Source organism: Scyliorhinus torazame, chromosome 14 (assembly GCF_047496885.1).
Source record: "Scyliorhinus torazame isolate Kashiwa2021f chromosome 14, sScyTor2.1, whole genome shotgun sequence".
NCBI classification, from domain to species: Eukaryota; Metazoa; Chordata; class Chondrichthyes; order Carcharhiniformes; family Scyliorhinidae; genus Scyliorhinus; species Scyliorhinus torazame.
This window is the reverse complement of record NC_092720.1, coordinates 82619691-82639159: the sequence shown is the minus strand read 5'-3', so window position 1 is coordinate 82639159 and position 19469 is coordinate 82619691. Positions and strand designations below refer to the sequence as shown.

General features: G+C 48.5%; 1 protein-coding gene across 1 annotated transcript in view; it reads right to left on the bottom strand.

Annotated features, from left to right (window-relative positions):
• Positions 1-3816, bottom strand: part of LOC140389312 (transient receptor potential cation channel subfamily V member 6-like) — a 92762-nt gene extending 88946 nt beyond the window's left edge. The window contains exons 1-2 of the mRNA XM_072473480.1: positions 3782-3816; positions 2922-3016 (exon numbers count right to left, since the gene is read on the bottom strand). Of these exons, the coding sequence (XP_072329581.1) occupies positions 2922-3016; positions 3782-3816 (130 nt within the window). The remainder of the gene's footprint in view (positions 1-2921; positions 3017-3781) is intronic.
• Positions 3817-19469: the final 15653 nt, after the last annotated feature.

The following is a 19469-nucleotide window of genomic DNA, read 5'->3' as shown; positions in this document are numbered from 1 at the left end:
TTTAGATATGGCACCCTGAGTAAGGATATGGTGAGGTAGCGGTGTGGTGGGCGATTCAGAAGCCACCCGCCAGGGATACGGCATGTTTCCTGTGGCTGCATAATTAATGAGATGGGAAGCGGACAATACGTTGCAAAAAAATACCTTCCTTTGGGCATGCTATCGCACTTTGCGATTCTGGGATAATTCCGCCAAGTTACTGACAAAAGATTTTGCAGATTTCCACAAGCATTTATAAGACAATCTTTAGTACTGGGCCTACTTGAAGGGAAAAGCAAACAGCACGGATGGTTTCTAAGAGACAAAATTGAGACAGCAATGAACAACAGCTGGGTAAATATTCAGTGAGACACATACAACATTAATCGCAGAAAATAAGTGAAAGTATTATTCATAGCAAAGTAAGATCCTTAAAAAGAGAGGAGAAGTTAGAGATCCAGGATTGCAGATTTAGAAGCTTTAAAGGCAAGAGTACAGATAGAAATCGGTATGTAATAGGCAAATGGGTTTTGGATTTTATGTTAAACATAAGCATAAGGAAGTGACAGTGACTATTTACAAGAACACTTGGCAGGCAGACACAGGAACATTGGGCAGAATGTGGTGTTGGTGACAGGGGCCCCACCCACCAGTTAGAGAACCAGTGAGAACCTGTTTTTTCCCAGGATGATCAATGCTATTTAATTGTGACCAGGAACCTCTCTGGACAGCATTAGGCCTCCCACTCAATCGAATGCTGCCGGCCAGTAAGAGGCTGGCAGTTCTCCAGTATAGGCAGGGTCACCTGGAGAGGTGGCTGCTGCTGGTAATGAACTGAGGTCTTCATCAGGGATTGACGCTGGATCCCTGGAGACAGTTACATGTAGGCAGGGTGGGGGGACCTCGGGGAAGGGGTCACCGGCGATGGTAGAGAGGGGGGATTGGCATCAAGGCCGGTTGGGTGAGGGCTTGACGTTCCGCATCCATCCACGTCCCAATGCCAGTTCCCCTGATTGGGCACTGCATGCCAAAGGGGCAGCAGCCAAACCCAACTGGGTTTTCTGGGCAGCTGTTTGGAGGCTCAGGAGACCCAATATATCCATCAGTTGTATTAAATCCCAGTGGGTTCGGAGATAATTGCTCTCAAGTGGTTCGTTAATAAGCCTAATTGACATCTAACCACCAGAGTGTGAGTTTCCTGGATTGGGCCCATTTTGTCCCCTCCACTAAAAGGAAGACAGTTTTTCTGTTGCCGGGAGTCGGATGCGAGAATTCCCATCCATCTCTCCCAGTCCACATTCCATTCCACCAGCTGCAGCAGGCTCCACTAAATTCAGCCGATTGTGTGGAGTCCAGGGTACTCCATTCCAGCAAGATTATTAGAGTCAAGCTAGGAAACAGTGAAGATTCACCTGAATGAAATCAGGATTGAGAGATTATAGTTACGGAGAAAAGCTCAAAAATAGGATTGTGAGGGAATCCAAGTGATTCTCGGAGAAGTTCCCAAGATTCAGCAAATTTTCGAAGGGGTAAATAGTGACAACTTTGTTTGGTGATCAGATATTAGGACCAAGGACTCAGAATGGACTGATAAATAAAAGCAAAATATTGCAGATGCTGGAAATCTGAAATAAAAACAGAAAATGCTGGAGCCCTCCGCAGGTCTGGAAAGGTTTGTGGAAAGAAACAGAGTTAATGTTTCAAGTTTAAATGACCCCTCTACAGAACTGAAGAAAGATAGAGGTGTAAAGAATTATATAGTTGCAAAGGGGTCAGAGGAGGTGGGGCAGAATAGAAGAACAGGGATAGGTCGGCCAAGGGAGATACTGACAAATTTGTCCCGGGCGAAAGAGAGTGTTAATGGTAACATTATGGGATGAAGATTGCTAATAATGACAAAAGGTGGGATAGCAGAATGTGTTAATGGGAGCAACTGAACAGCAAGGGACAGGTGGCCAAGTGGGGGAGGGGTAGGGTTCTGCCCACATGTCAGTCTTGGGCCTACTGCAAAGCTCCAGCGATACCCAACACAAACCGGGAGAACAACACCTACCGTTTAGGCATGCTCGAGGCAAGATGCTGAGTTGAAATGCACTAACCACCAATTTGTCGGAAAGCGGAGGAAAAATGGTAAGAGAGGGTGAATTTTAAAAGCTCCGACTAAAATCGAATATAGAATTCATTAAAAAAACATATAATTTGACTTTTTAACACCATAGTTTGGGGAATTCAAAACGTGGAAGGTCAAGCTGTTTAAAATGAGAAGCTAAACCCTCCAGTGCTCATGAGTTACCTGCAGTCCCTCATGCTCAGATTTTGTACTTCATGAATTTCTATTGATTGCCCTCTATATACAATATGAATATAATCATCAAGCAGCAATGGTGTATCAATAGAGAGGTGTTGGGATAAGTCTGTATCATAGAATTCCTACAGTGCAGGTGGAGGCCATTCGGCCCATCAAGTCTGCACCTACCCTCTGAAAGAGCATCAATCTAGGTCCACTCCCCCACCCTATCCCCATAACCCCACCTAACCTTTTGGACACTAAGGGCAATTTAGCACAACCAATCCACCTAACCTGCACATCTTTGGACTGTGGGTGGAAACTGGAGCACGCGTAGGAAACTCACGCAGTCACCCAAAGTCGGAACTGAATCCTGGTCCCTGGCACTGTGAGGCAGCAGGGTTAGCCACAGTGCTGAGGGATAGAAATGTAATGAATTATATATATAGTTGGAGAAGGGATTGAGACAGAATAGATGGAGGAGAATAACATAAACAAATTAATCAAAATCCATTTCTTACTGTTGTTAACTTTCAGGTATCGACTGCTTCCACCAAGGCAAACACAATGGATTTTTAATGCAATGTGGAGAGGGGAACACAAATGGGGAGGAAAAAAATAAATGCAGAGAGCAATAGTCTATTATTAAACACACCTCGAATGGCAGGATCAAAATCTTTACTTGTTAACAAGGACTTCATGCTGACAGTGTCATTTATGTGAGCTGCTTTAAAAAACTCACTTCCGTGCCTGCAAAAACACATTTCTTTCTGTATTTATTTAAGGAGTGAAACATTAGAGTCATTTCAAATCTATTTAAAATGTACTTAATGCCAGATAATCTCAAACAGTTCCAAAAAAAATGCTTTTCCCTTCTGAGATGCGTGATTTATTCGAAGGATCAATACCCCAGACTATTAAAATGTTGAAGGTATGGTACAGACTAACCAAGTTTAAAATAAAACTTGATCAAAATTGCGATCAATAAATTGTCACAAAATGTTTTACACTATGTGACAATTGAAGTAAAAATTGAAATGTAACCCCCTTCCTCGTGTTTATCTGTTAGCAGTATCTTCCTGTCTCCCCTACCACCAGATACAACAATCAGGCCTCCAAACCTCAGCATAATTATTCCAGCAAAACATAAATGGCTCAGTTCAGTTGATGAATGAGGCTCATGTTGGAAGCTTGCATTTAGAAAGCCAGTCCCATTATTTTAAAAATCTCATCCATAACCATTCAATTTTAAATTCATTTTTTAATATCCAGATGGAATAATCAAAATCAAAAATTCCTAACGTTATTCACATAACACATGTCACAAAGATATTCGCAAGTTTTTCAACCAATGCTGTTTTATTTACTAAGTGTTTAATTGCAATTCATATAAACCTCTTGGGCTCAGTTGCTCCCCATCAAGATGTTCTACAAAATTCTAACTATTGTTTCTACAGGTTGTTGCATGGCTCAGCTTTGCAGTAAATTTGTTCTTAAGGTTTATAAGTTTGTTACCTGGCAGGATCGTTCATGTTCACCGTGATATACATGAGGACTTTGTAAGTTACTTTCAACAGCTCTGGAACTGGTTGATTCCTTTAAAAAGAAGAAAGAGGGAAAGATAATTTAGGAACATTGCTTCAAGAATAAAAATATATTGGCCGCCATTTTGTAGGTCCATACGTCGCGGGCACAAATCCCACAAGTAGCCACAAAATATCGCGAGAAACCAAAAACAGGCAGCTGGATTCTCCCCAAATTGGGACTTTGTCCCCACGCTGGCATAAAACGCTAGCGTTTCACTCCGGAGCTTCCTATAAAAAAGATAAGCCAATTCACTCACCTGCAGGTTGCCAGCAGGGACCCAGAGTGATTCACGCAGCTTTAGCTGCGGATACGGGCCCCTCCACTTCCGGTTATGAGTCCGTGCATTCGCACGTCAGCGGCCTCCAGCGGCCGCGCTGAGCGCCATGGCAGACTCGGACCATGGAGGCAGTTGAAGAAGAATATAGCCCCCCCCCCCCCCCCCCCCCCCAATCGGCCGCCCGCCCGAAGATCCAACCAGCCTAATCTGTCCCCCCGGCCGTCCATAAGGCCACCCCCCCCCCACCCCCCCCCACCGCCCCGGTGTCCAATACCCCCAACCCAGTCCGCAGCCGCCAAGCAAGCTTCCCGAACGGCGATAGGTGGTTAGAACCACGCCGTTGGGAACTCGACCGGTTGGGAGCGGAGGAAAGCTGGACGGGCCTCTGGTAATGGCCCCCAGCCGCGCAGAGTACTCCGCTAACACGCCGATTCTCGGATCCTGGAGAATCGTCGGACAAGCGCCAGGCCCGATTTCGGCGTGAAATTGGATTCTCTGCCCCCGTGTCAAATGCGATCTTGCCGTGGGGCTGCGGAGAATTCATCCCAGGACTTGCGCTGGTGAAAATTTCCGATTACAATCTTCCTGTGCGCTCACTGATGACAAAATCAGGTTCACTCGCAGGAAGGGCAAGAATCTGATTTGAATTAATTTGAATGAATAAATGCATTTTAATCTAATCAGTGAGTCTAAATTCGAGTTTTCCGACCTCACTGAATCTTCCTGCCCACCAGGACTGGGAGGAAAAGGGTGAGGGGGGAGTCTGAAGTAACTGGTTGGTACACCAAACAGACTGTGTCTATCTCTCTTATTCATCGCAGCTTTCCGAGAGATCCGAGAGAGCTGGCAATTCTGCTTATAACAGCGCTGGAGGAGCATAGACGCCAGCAACAATGAATCACAGCACCAAGGGAGAACACAGCACCTAAAAGCCAGGGGGCCACAGTGCAAGCTCAAGGGCCAGACACAGCTCATGCTAAATATGGGGTTCGATGGTGAAGAAGGAGACCCAGGGGTTTCAGGACCCGGGTGTCCTTCATGGAACTGTTGGACAACACTTGTGCTCAAGCGTAACAAGGCCGATGAATAGTGGGAGAGACCAAAAGCGGGAACGCGCCAGGCAAACAGTTTGCGATGCAACTGACCTGCTCCCAATGGCGAATTCAGAATCTCGCTGTAGCACAGCGAGAAACCAATTATCTGTACTTAAGCCCCATTTCCATACATGAGCCCCCCATCATCCAACGGCCTCCTGTCATTCAGCGGCCTCCCCAGCAAGTGGGCACACAGGCACCAATTAGTACTCCTTTTGAAAAACGTGAACCTGATGGAAGGGCTTCTGTGGGGAGCCGAGGAGGTGATTTGCCAGCTCTGCTCACAGGCAAAGAGCCCGGGAGCGCTGGGCTTGCTGCACCTGTGCTCAGTGGGGGATGGAAAACCCTCAGCTGGGGGTGGGGGGACCCTCCGCAGCGATGGGCCGCCTTGGGAGGGTAGGGGGGGGCAACGGCTCGCTGCACCTCCATTCCAATCCCTGGATCATGTGTACCTGTTCCGGGGGCAACCCATGTCCTTAACCATGTGCCCCCAGACCACCCACAACCCCCACTGGCTGCCGAGGCCTCTGGCCTTACAGTTGAATGTTATTGCCAATGGGGAATTGGCAACCGTGGTTAGCTGAGCACTTCACAAAACCCAAGTGTATTCCTGTGGGTAGGCGGGCCATGTAGCATGCGGGAGTAATTGCCTGGCATCCCAAACAGACCGTGATGCCTGGACAGTATACCTGAACACTGCGGGATGCAACACCACAGGTGCAGCAGCCAACATCCAAACGCCCAGGAGATGGGGCACAGCTGCAGCGACGTGTCCACTGACAGAGGGTGGGTGAGTGCCACAGTGGAGGGGGCCAGCACCCAGCCCAAGTGGTGTTGTTAGAGGGTGTCCAGGGTACAGGGTCTGGGGCCCGGTGAGGGGGGGGCCCGCTGCTGCCTGGGGGACATGGGGAGGGCGTTCTGAGTAGAATGGTCGGGGGAATCAATGGGGGAATAGAGGGTCCCGGAATGGAAGCCACTGCTGTTTGTCGGTCTAACGCCCTCTCCCAATGCATTACAGGTGTTGAACATTATGGCAGGGATGTTGGACGCAGAAGTTGCCCCAGTGATTCTGGTGCTACGCAATGCGGCCAGACGCCGGAGAAAGTGGCAGCAGCACCTGCAGATGCTCGAGGCAGCAGCCCAGGTGCCGGACCCCGCCTCACAGCCTGAGGACCCGGCCGCCCATCAGGCCAGGGAGGGACCCAGAGGGGGGTCCCGCGGCGGCCCACGGTGTACAGGCACTGCTGGTCATTCGAATAAATGACAGACAGCATGTGCCACAGGAAGCTCCGCCTCAATAAGGAGACGGCGCGACACCTGTGCCATATCCTCGTGGACTTGGCACCATGTGGAGAAGGAGGACACCTGCTCCTGGTGGCCGTCAAGGTCAGTGAAAGACTGCTGGGAAAAGCAGCTAAGAAGACACAAGCAGGCAGCTGCAGACAGTTTTGCATATTCAGCTCTGGGAACGTAGCCCAGATCGATACTCAGGGCTATCAATAGCCCATCAACCCAGGTACCCGCAGTTGCATTCAGGACTGTTTACACCTAATCTACTCAGACATCCACAGTTAAATCGGCTATCCCCGGGAACAATTGCAACATATTAGCAATTGAATACCGGGCCAGACCTGTCGGCGCCTGCAGTGGCCGAAACAAAGACAGGTGAGCGACCACCCCCCGATCGAGGAATCGCCTCACCATTGGACACATCGACCCCAGAGACTGGGGACAGAATCCAATCACTTGGGACTCAGGGTCAAGGGCCGCCCCGGGAGGCGGGAAGCCCCTGGGCCCTATAAAAGTGAAGGTCCAAGTTCAGATCGCTCTCTCTCTCATCTTCGCCTGCTCGAGACCTTCGCAAGACCAGCCACCGGCAAGTGTAAGTTTGAATCCAACGATCGCTATCCGGTAGAGACACCTAGCCACCGACCTGTAGCAGCCTTTTGAATCCCGCGGGCCAGATTTGATTGGACAAGCCATTCGTTTCCCTGACCTGGTGGGCTCTTCCTAAGTTAAGTATTGGTCAGTAGTGATAGGTTTATTATATAAATAGTAGTATTAGGGTATTAATATTGCTTGTTGTATATAATAAATGACCGTTGTTTTAATCCTTACTAAGCGGTGTGCTGTGTTATTAATCATAACCTGAACTTGAACCACGTGGCAGTATCATAAAGATACCTGGCGACTCATGAGCAAAGGTGACCTAAACAGAGCAAATAGACTAAGGTTAAAAAGAGCAACACAGCCCTGAACATTTATGCCACGGGATCATTCCAGGGCTCGAGTGGGGACCTGTGTGGTATCTCACAGGCCATAGCCCACAGGTGCTTCTGGCAGGTCATGAATGCCCTGTATGCCCGGGCGGAAGACTACATTGTTTTTGACATGGACCCATCCCATGGCAGCAGGTTTCTCCACCATCGCCCCAAGTCCATAGAGGCCATGCATGGTGCCCTGCGCTGACCAGGTCATACAGGGGTTCCCTATGTTAACCGGAAGCAGGTTCCACTCCCTCAATATACAGCTCATGTGCGACCACCAGATCAAGATAATGCACATGTGTGCCCGCTTCCCGGGGAGTGCGCACAACAGCTGCATCCTAGGGCAGTAGGTCATCCCTGCCTTCTTTGAGGAGCACCCCAGGATGGATGGCTGGCTCTTGGGAGATAAGGGACATCCGCCGAGGACCTGGCTAATGATGCCAAGTCGGAGGCCGGAGCCTGAAGCGGAGACCCGCTACAACGAGGCCCATGCAGCCACGCGGGCTGTGATTGGTGCATCAGGTTCCTCAAAATGCAGGTCTGGTGCTTCGGCCACTCCGGAGGCACACTCCAGTACACCGCCCTGAGGGCCGCCGCTTTGTTGTGGTCTGTTGTCTCCTCCACAACCTTGCACAGCAGCGGGGCGATGAGCTGGAGGTTGGCGATGAGGCACATGCGGCCACCTCGGAGGAGGAGGAGTAAGAGGAGTCGAAAGAGGATGATGAGGAGGCGTGGGACCAGCAGGGGCTGTGGGATGAGGCCCAGCCGGAGGCTCCAGGACGGGCAGCGGCAGTGAGGGCCCAGCAAGCCTGGAGGGCCAGGGAGGCCGTCATACTGGCCCGATTGACCTAGGACGTGGCCTATTGCTGCATTCTTACCCACCCATCACTCCCATTTCCCACCCTACGAGGGTATGTGTCACATCATTCCAGGGTGCTGGGACTGTATCGTCACTGTCCGCAGATCACTGTCGAGGGCGGGGGGGAGGTAATGATAACCCGCAGAGAGCTGGGCACTGGTGCCCGCTCACACCCATCACCTGCACGCGGTGATACATTGCAGAAAAAAGTGACAGAGGCTTCCTACTGATTGTGCACAAGGGTGTTTATTGTTTAATATATGCCCCACCTCTCCCGATGGTGCATCCCCCACCCCCTCACACCCTACCTACCCCGTCCCCCCTCTCCTGGTGCCCTCAGTGATCCTCGATGTGCTTTGCCTTCCTACCTCTACCACTACGTCTAGTTGTGTCCCCAGGATGCACATCAGAGGTGGAGGCAGCCAGCTGCCTATCTCGTCCAAGGCAACATTGGCTGCCTTGTGGCTTACCCTCTGGGACCCTCAGGGGAACAGAACATCCCTCCTGTCCTCCACTGTGTCCAGGAGCCTCCCCAGGTTAGCATCCCCAAATCTTGGGGCCAGTCTCCTCTGCGCCATTATTGTGAGCTGGCTGGGGTTGGCTGAGAAAGTGCAGCCTAAGTGCTGCTCAACCTTGTTAGTGGGGGGCTGGCGAGCGCAGTCCTGGCAATTCAGCTGGCGAGCCGGCATTCAGGGCGGGAAGCCAGGAGGCCTCAATAAGTGGACCAGTTAACGTTCAAAAGTGTTGCCGGCCTCGCTGGGCCAAGCACCGGGAAACACACGGCAATTCCCGCTCGCTACCGCATTTGGAAATATTTCTGGAGAACCGAGCCCTCTGCTACAACAGAGAGACAATGCGGCACCTGTGCACGAGTTTTTCCAACTTAACGCCACGGGGAGAGGAGGGCACACACACCCTTGTCCATGAAGGTCACAGCAGCGCTAAACATCTATGCCACGGGATCGTTCCAGGGCTCAATGTGCGTCGTCTCGCAGCCATCCACCCACAAATGGCTCCTTGAGTTCACAAATGCACTCTACACTACGGCATTGGACTATATTACTTTTGCCCTGAACCAGGCCCATCATAAGCGGAAGACTGTGGGTTTCAGCACCATAGCTGGTCTGTCACAGGTGTGGAGGGCCACTGATGGCACCCATGGCATCAGGGAATCCCGTTTATCAACTGGAAGGATACCACTCCCTTAATGTCCAGATGGCCTGCGACCACCAGATGAGGTGTGTGCAAGTTATCCAGAGAACGTTCATGATAGTTATATTCTCGGCAAACTCAAATTACTGGGATATTCGAGGGTTAGCACAGGCTGCAGGGATTGTTCATTGGGTGACAAGGGATACACATTGAGGTCTCAGTTGATGATACCGGTGTGGAGGCCTGAGACAAATGCAGAGGCCTGTTACAACGAGGCTCTCAGTGCCACCTGGTCTATGATTGAGCGATGCATCAGGCTGCTTAAGACACACTTCCACTACCTTGACAGGTCCGGTGGGGCCTGCAATCTAGTCTCTAGCGTATCTCCCACATCATCGTGGTCTGCTACGCCCTTCATAACTTGGCGCACCGCGAGGTGACACCCTTGGTGATGACGATGTTTTGATGCATTGCCCCAGGCATCCCACAGCAGATGCCACCCTTGCAGTGTTGCCTGAGTGCCATGCAACACCAGCAACATTTCCTGCGACTGAAGGCTTTGGGACTCCTCCATTCAATCTTACAGTCACAGGAATGCCGCTGATACACCCTTCTGCTATTACCGGCTCTGCCTTTGCATCTCAAGCAGCTGAGGGACAACTCTGTCCAGAGGCATGGCATCTTGTTGGGGCATAGCTAAGTCCTGTGATCCAGCAGATCTCTGACTCTCCGATCGCGAGGGCGTTCTTGTCCCCAACTGATGTGCATCAGAAGCAGTGTGGTGCTCACCAGGCAGTGACCCACAAGCCTGTTTGCTAAGTTTGCCCACCAAAGTGTTTGTCTCTGCGACAGTGGATGGTGCGGATGATAGCTGTAACACGTCATCTGTATCCTCCTCGGAGATCTCGTCCAAGGTGCTGTTGAGGGTGGCTAGTGGAGCACTGCTGGTTGACAACCAAGGCTCATCAGTTGATGTTCCTGCAAGGCAAGGGACATGGTTTAAGTACATGGCCTGGTCAAGGATTTGTACAACCAAAACCTCACTTGAGACTGGTCATCTGGATGAAGGCTCAGTGGCTCCTCACTTTCATGATGTGGAGATGCCGGCGTTGGACTGGGGTGAGATCAGTAAGATGTCTTACAACACCAGGTTAAAGTGCAACAGGTTTGTTTCGCTGTCACTAGCTTCCGGAGCGCTGCTCCTTCCTCAGGTGAATGAAGAGGTATGTTCCAGAAACATATATATAGACAAATTCAAAGATGCCAGCCAATGCTTGGAATTCGAGCATTAGCAGGTGATTAAATCTTTACAGATCCAGAGATGGGGTAACCCCAGGTTAAAGAGGTGTGAATTGTGTCAAGCCAGGACAGTTGGTAGGATTTTGCAGGCCAGATGGTGGGGGATGAATGTAATGCTACATGAATCCCAGGTCCCAGTTGAGGCCGCACACATGTGTGCGGAACTTGGCTATAAGTTTCTGCTCGGCGATTCTGCGTTGTCGCGCGTCCTGAAGGCCGCCTTGGAGAATGCTTACCCGGAGATCAGAGGCTGAATGCCCTTGACTGCTGAAGTGTTCCCCGACTGGATGTTCCCTTCCAGTCGGGGAACACTTCAGCAGTCAAGGGCATTCAGCCTCTGATCTCATAGAATTTACAGTGCAGAAGGAGGCCATTCGGCCCATCGAGTCTGCACCGGCTCTTGGAAAGAGCACCCTACCCAAGGTCCACACCTCCACCCAACCCCACAACCCAGCAACCCCACCCAACACTAAGGGCAATTTTGGACACTAAGGGCAATTTATCATGGCCAATCCACCTAACCTGCCATCTTTGGACTGTGGGAGGAAACCGGAGCACCCAGAGGAAACCCACGCACACACGGGGAGGATGTGCAGACTCCGCACAGACAGTGACCCAAGCCGGAATCGAACCTGGGACCCTGGAGCTGTGAAGCAATTGTGCTATCCACAATGCTACCGTGCTGCCCCCTCTCCGGGTAAGCGTTCTCCAAGGCGGCCTTCAGGACGCGCGACAACGCAGAATCGCCGAGCAGAAACTTATAGCTAGGTTCCGGGACCTGGGATTCATGTCGCATTACATTCATCCCCCACCATCTGGCCTGTGAAATCCTACCAACTGTCCTGGCTTGACACAATTCACACCTCTTTAACCTGGGGTTACCCCATCTCTGGATCTGTAAAGATTTAATCACTTGCTAATGCTCGAATTCCAAGCATTGTCTGGCATCTATGAATTTGTCTATATATATGTTTCTGGAACATACCCCTTCATTCACCTGAGGAAGGAGCAGCACTCCGAAAGTTAGTGACATCGAAACAAACCTGCTGGACTTTAACCTGGTGTTGTAAGACTTCTTACTGACCTCACTTTCATGTCACAGGCCAACCTTGCTCTCTGTGCAGGCCCAGTCCTGCTCCTCCCCTGCGAGCTTCATGGCTCCCTCCTCAAAAAGTGTCAAGATCCTAAGTTTGGGCGTTCCCCCGCCCATCTTCTCTCTCTCTCTGCAGTTGTGGGCTATCTTCTCCTGCGGGGACACAAAAGGGGATAATGTGACGCTTGGCAGGTCAAAGGTTGAGGACAACTGGCCTGTGTGGGCACTATGCTTAAGCAGGGAGGGGTTGTGATGAGGAGTGCTGGCGGAGGATTTGAGGATGTTGCTGGGATGTCGCGTGTTAGGAACCTGCGAGGTGGCATGTTGGGTTAAGGTGACATTCTGGGGTTGATGGAAGGGTGCCATGCCAAGGGGAGGCCAGGGGGCACTTACCTTTGCAGATTGTAGTGGGTCATTCATCTTTTCCTACATTGAACTCTTATTCTTTGGTCAGTCTGCTGGCATGGACCAGTGCTGCCACTGTCTCCCAGGCGGAATTGGTGATCCTGCCAATCTGTGGGTAGATTGTGGCCTTCCTCTCCTCCATGGCACCCAGCAATTGAGTTAAGACCCCCTCTGAAAATCTGGATGCTGGTCTTCTAGCTGCCATCCCCCTGGTTTGTACGAGATCATGTGCTGTGGAGCCATTTAGATCCTGAGCCCCTTGACTGAAGAGCTCAAATGACCCCCAGGGTAGGTCAGTCAGACACTTTGCACCTCTGGCGTAGTATTTTTCATGTTTTTCATTTTTAAAGTTTTTTCTAATTAAGGGGCAATTTCGCCCCCCCCCAATCCACCTAGCCTACACATCTTTTTGGGTTGTGGGGGTGAGACCCACGGGGAGAATGTGCAAACTCCACACAGACAGTGACCGGAATCGAACCCAGGTCCTCAGTACCGTGAGGCAGCAGTGCCAACCACTGCGCCACTGTACCACCCAAAACATTTTTTTCTAAGCGTCTAAAGATTGTGATTCGGGTCAAGCCGCAGGGGCCAATGCGATTTGCACCGCTTTTCCTGTCAAAAATGACACTTTGCCATTACTTTGGAAAATTCAGCCCACTATTTTTGAATATGCACCCCAAGCTAAGGGCCTGGACTACCAGTAGCCTATATAAAAAAAAATACAGGTAAGCTCCTCACAAACGTATTAGTCAGCACATGGTTCTGAGTGCAAGCATCAGTGCCATATATGTGTTGGCAGTGAGTGAGACTTCACACTGGGAACTCACATTTCAGCCATAAGTTCTCAAAGCCTTGTCCGTTAACATATTTGCCATCTTATGCTGCAGTCCACTAAATACATACCAGATATTTATGCAGTAATATTGGGGGAAATTGTTTGTGATGTTCATTGTTTGTTATATGGTAACATTATACGCACATTTAACCTCTTAATCAATGCATTCTTGCAATATACTGTAAATATTATAATCCTGTTAACATTTTAAATTCTGAACTCTTTGCAGTGTCAGGCAGATAATCTAAAGGACAAATGGAAAATATTGAGGCTATTTTTCAATCGAACTCTGCTTGACTTACTTTAATGTTTCATTAAAATTTACCAGCTTGTGCAATTTATGCCAACTGGATGTCCTCAAAAATGCCTCTTAAAGCATTCTTAAATTAATACTCCTATAACTTGATTTAACAAATAATCGTATGCCATTGATATGGATTCTCCCGTTGAGTAAAGTCAGCATAATTGTCATCCATGAACTATTTTTAAAACGCACAATTTTATTTGATTAAAATTAATATTGGCGACGTGTTTTCACTTTATAAACTGGAGGTCCATAAAATTGAGGTACTCTAAGCCATGTCAGTTTTATAGTTTGGTACAATACTTATTAATGTGTTAATAATTTAAATATTGTTGCTGAAACAAAATGACAAGATAATTCAAATGTGCCCATTCAATGCATGTAGAAAAATGTCTCTTGGCATGGGAAATAATTACAGTAATGAGCATCCATTTATCAGTATGTGCCTCTGTTTGAATAACTGGAACAATAATAGTTGTATTCCATTGCTATATCTCAAAATTCTGCACTGAATTATCACAGCATTGTAAGGAATAAAGCAGCAAATACCATTCTAAATTATTTATATTTTACAGTGGGCATTTATTCATCTATCCCCTGCATATTTAAATGCCAAAATTGCAATTACAGTATTAATCACATTGTTGTTTACTTCCCAAGGGTTACTTATTGTCAAATTGACTTGGAAACTATTTTCTGGCTTTGGGTGACGATCTTAAGTCTTGTGTCTATTGCTTAAAATTGTCTTATCTATTCGTGAGAATTCACAGTCCTTTCCCAAGCATTGGCACACATAAGTTCATGAATACTACCAAATTCTGAAAGCTTTTTTATAAATAACTCATCTTTATTCACTTGAAGAAGATTGCCTACAATGGCAGATTTAACGTCTTACCTTAGTTTCCCTTGTTGATCATGCTGTGCAAAATCTTTCAGTGCAATGTGATATTGACTACAGAAACAATCCTTGAAGGAGTGATTTTATCTGTCTAACTGTTTTGGAAACACGTAGGTCGACTTCTTGGCATGTTTTCATTGTATTATGGAAGAGCATTTATTGTTTTGGTAACTAACAATAAACAGAAGGAATAATCTGTAGCAAGAATGCTTAAATAGACTCCTCATTGAGGCTCTATTTAATTCCAGTGAACAGCTTGATTAAAAGCTTATCACAATTCAGGGAGAATTGGAGAAACCAAAAAGGAGAACAGAAAGCAAAGGTTTCTTTAAAACTAAGGGTTTTAAAAAAATATATTTGCATAATGTGTAAACTTCCAAGTCCAATGGTTAGGAATATAGTAGAGCACTTTTGGAAAAAACTATTTAAACTAATGATGTAGGAAAAAGCAGGACATAGATCTTGCAGAATAATTTGAGGCATTAAGTGTGCCAATTTTAATCTGCCATGGATGATTCTGTGAGTTCAGCAATATCAGTTAGTCTCATAAGTATCCTTATATGTTTCCTATACAAGAAAAACGTTTTATTTTATCACATTGCCCCATGTCAATTCATCTCTGCTTGTGCCTGGACACCAACATCTGCAGACACATGGAAGAGTTTTCTTTGGCAATCAGTGAGCATGGGCAGATACTCCTCTTCCCAGCAATGGCAGTACTAAAATATTACAATTTGAATGCGACTTCAGAAACACTGCAATCAAGGTCTGTCTTGCTTTCAGTGGTCCTGTTCAAAAGAGCATCACCAACATGATCTACAGTCAAAGTATCTAGATTAGACACAATCACCAAATATTACCAACCTTATCTACAAGCCCTGATATATTCCGTGTGATAAGTGGGGGGGATTGTCTCGGGATGAGCCAGTTGATCAAACAGCCAGATCTAGGGCAGTGCGAAGCACTGTAAGCACACCTTGTCCTCAGTGAAAATAACAATCAGCTTATGATTCAAACCAGGCACTATCTCCTTGCAGGCATGCTCCAAAGATGACCAATTACACGGTGGTTAGCACAGTTGCTTCACAGCTCCTGTGTGGAATGTAAGGAAAGTAGGAAGGAACTTAAGCAAGGAGTCAGGAGGGCTAAAAGGGGTCACAAAAAGTCACTAGCAAATAGGGTTAAGGAAAATCCCAAGGCTTTTTACACGTACAAAAAAAGCAAGAGGGTAGCCAGGGAAAGGGCTGGCCCACTGAAGGACAAGGGAGGGAATCTATGTGTGGAGCCAGAGGAAATGGGTGAGGTACTAAATGAATACTTTGCATCAATATTCACCAAAGAAGAAATTGGTGGATGTTGAGTCTGGAGAAGGGTGTGTAGATAGCCTGGGTCACATTGAGATCCAAAAGGACGAGGTGTTGGGTGTCTTGAAAAATATTAAGGTGGATAAATCCCCAGGGCCTGATGGGATCTACCCGAGAATTCTGAAGGAGGCAAGAGAGGAAATTGCTGAGGCCTTGACAGAAATCTTTGGATCCTCACTGTCTTCAGGTGATGTCCCGGGGGACTGGAGAATAGCCAATGTTGTTCCTTTGTTTAAGAAGGGTAGCAAGGATAATCCAGGGAACTACAGGCTGGTGAACCTTACGTCAGTGGTCGGGAAATTACTGGAAAGAATTCTTCGAGCCAGGATCTACTCCCATTTGGAAGCAAGTGGACGTATTAGCGAGAGGCAGCATAGTTTTGTGAAGGGGAGGTTATGCCTCACTAACTTGATAGAGTTTGTCGAGGACGTCACAAAGATGATTGATGCAGGTAGGGCAGTGGATGTTGTCTATATGGACTTCAGTAAGGTCTTTGACAAGGTCCCTCATGGCAGACTGGTACAAAAGGTGAAGTCACACAGGATCAGAGGTGAGTTGGCAAGATGGATACAGAACTGGCTAGGTCATAGAAGGCAGAGAGTAGCAATGGAAGGGTGCTTTTCTGATTGGAGGGCTGTGACTAGTGGTGTTCCGCAGGGATCAATGCTGGGACCTTTGCTGTTCGTAGTATATATAAATGATTTGTAGGAAAATGCAACTGGTCTGATTAGTAAGTTTGCAGACGACACAAAGGTTGGTGGAATTGCGGATAGCGATGCGGACTGTCAGAGACTACAGCAGGATTTAGATTGTTTGGAGACTTGGGCAGAGAGATGGCAGATGGAGTTTAATCCGGACAAATGTGAGGTAATGCATTTTGGAAGGTCTAATGCAGGTAGGAAATATAAAGTGAATGGTAGAACCCTCAAGAATATTGAAAGTCAGAGAGATCTAGGTGTACAGGTCCACAGGTCACTGAAAGGGGCAACACAGGTGGAGAAGGTAGTCAAGAAGGCATACGGCATGCTTGCCTTCATTGGCCGGGGCATTGAGTATAAAAATTGGCAAGTCATGTTGCAGCTGTATAGAACCTTAGTTAGGCCACACTTGGAGTATAGTGTTCAAGCCTGGTCGCCACACTACTAGAAGGATGTGGAGGCTTTAGAGAGGGTGCAGAGGAGATTTACCAGGGTGTTGCCTGGTATGGAGGGCATTAGCTATGAGGAGAGGTTGAATAAACTTGATTTGTTCTCATTGGAATGAAGGAGGTTGAGGGGCGACCTGATAGAGGTCTACAAAATTATGAGGGGCATAGACAGAGTGGATAGTCAGAGACTTTTTCCCAGGGTAGAGTGGTCAATTACTAGGGGGCATAGGTTTAAGGCGCGAGGGACAAGGTTTAGAGGAGATGTACGAGGTAAGTTTTTTACACAGAGGGTAGTGGGTGCCTGGAACTCGCTGCCGGAGGAGGTGGTGGAAGCAGGGATGATAGTGACGTTTAAGGGCATCTTGACAAATACATGAACAGGATGGGATTAGAGAGATACAGCCCCTGGAAGTGTAAAAGATTTTAGTTTAGACGGGCAGCATGGTCGGCGCAGGCTTGGAGGGCCGAAGGACCTGTTCGTGTACTTTTCTTTGTTCTTTGTTCCAGGGTCCCGGGCTCGATTCCCAGCTTGGGTCACTGTCTGTGCAGAGTCTGCACATTTTCCCCGTGTCTGCGTCGGTTTCCTCCGGGTGCTCTGGTTTCCTCCCACAGTCCAAAGATGTGCAGGTTAGGTGGATTAGCCATGCTAAATTGCTCTTAGTGTCCAAAAAGGTTAAGTAGGGTTACTGGGTTATGGTATGGGGTGGAGGCGAGGGCTTGAGTAGGGTTCCCTTTCCAAGGGCCGGTACAGACTCGATGGGACGAATGGCATCCTTTGCACTGTAAATTTTATGAATTGGAGTCGCACCGTGGGTCACCCTCCCTGCAACCCAACAGCTTTAGATTGCTGTGGTCTATAGGGAAAGTAATAATAATAATCTTTATTGTCACAAGTGGGCTTCATTAACACTGCAATGAAGTTACTGTGAAAAGCCCCTAGTCACCACATTTCGGCGCCTGTTCAGGTACACTGAGGGAGAATTTAAAATGTCCAAATTTCCTAACAGCGTGTCTTTTGGGACTTATGGGAGGAAACCGGAGCACACGGAGGAAACCCATGCAGGCACGGGGAGAACGTGCAGACTCCGCACAGACAGTGACCCAAGCGGGAATCGAACCTGGTGCTGTGAAGCCATCGTGCTGACCACTGTTCTACCATGCTGTTGTACACTTCAAGTAAACTCACATGAAATTCATTCAAATTTTTATTTGAAGATCCATTAAATGTTTTGCTTTTATGAGATGAGGTAACAGTGACTGCCTTTGACATCAAGACAGCATTTGACTCAGTGTGGCATCAAGGAACTCTAGCAAAACTGGAGTCAATGGGAATCAAAGGGAAAATCTTCCACTGGTTGGATTCATGCCGAGTACAACGGAAGATGGTTCTAGTAGTTGGAGGCCAATCATCTCAGTCCCAGGATATCATTGCAGGGGTTTCTCAGGGCAGTGTCCTAGGCTCAACCACCTTCAACTGCTTCATCAAAGACCTTCTCTCCATCACAAAGACAGGCATGGGAAGGTTCACTGATGATTTCACAAACTTCAGTATCATTCGCAAGAACCGGAATGGGAATTAGTGGGAATGGGACAAATAGTGCGAACTAGATAAGCCTTAAGGCTTTGTGCCTAATACACCGAACATTCACAAAGCAGATGAATTAATCACGCAAACAGATGGAAACAAGTATGATGTAGTTGGGAATACGGAGACGTGGCTGCAGGGTGACCAGAGATGGGAACTGAATATCCAGGGGTTTTCAGTATTTAGGTAGGAAAGATAAAAAGGAAAAGGCAGTGGAATTTCATTGCAGGTTAAAGAGGAAATTAATGCAGTAGTAAGGAAAGATGTTGGGCGGAATTCTCCGTTGGCTGATGCCAGATTCACGAATCGCAATTGGGCGGAGAATCGTTTTTGACGGTGAAATCGTGGCGGGCACTGGTTTCATGCCAAATCGCAATTCTCCGGTGTCGCGACAGCGGCGTCAATGTGTTCCACTCGCCAGTAAACGCAATTGGCATACCATTAGCTGGCCCGACCCGGTATTTTCCGGGGCCTCCGTGATTCCCTGCCTCCACTGGGGCAAATTCCTGACAGCGAAGTGTACTTGCGCTTTTAAAATTCGAGAAACAGGTGCTGTGGCTGATGAGGGGGAGAGACACGGAGAGGCACGGCAGTGGGCTGCTGGTCCTGACACTTACCAAGCTGGCTGGGGGTGGGGGTACCTGCCATTGCAGGGGAGGTGACAGGGGGCCGAGCCGTAGGGCCAAGGTGACCCCCACGGGACTGGGGCGTGTCCAGGCATGCACCGCCTTTGCCACGGCCTGCAAGGCAGCCACCTTGCTGTGCATCCCACTGACCACCCACCGTGGCTCCTGGTTCTTCAGATTGACACTGGCCATATGGGTGCCCCCACCCTACCACCCTTCGCACCCCAGCCACCACCCTCCACCCCACCACCCCCGCACCCCACCCTCTGCCATACCACCCCCCCCCCCCCCCCCCAACCGGGCGCATCAGCAGCAGATCCTGCAAGACACAAGACAAAATGTATGATTAGACTGCCGGCCGGGGGGGAGTTGGAGTCGTGGGGGTGGTGTAAGGGTGTTGTAGGTGTGAGT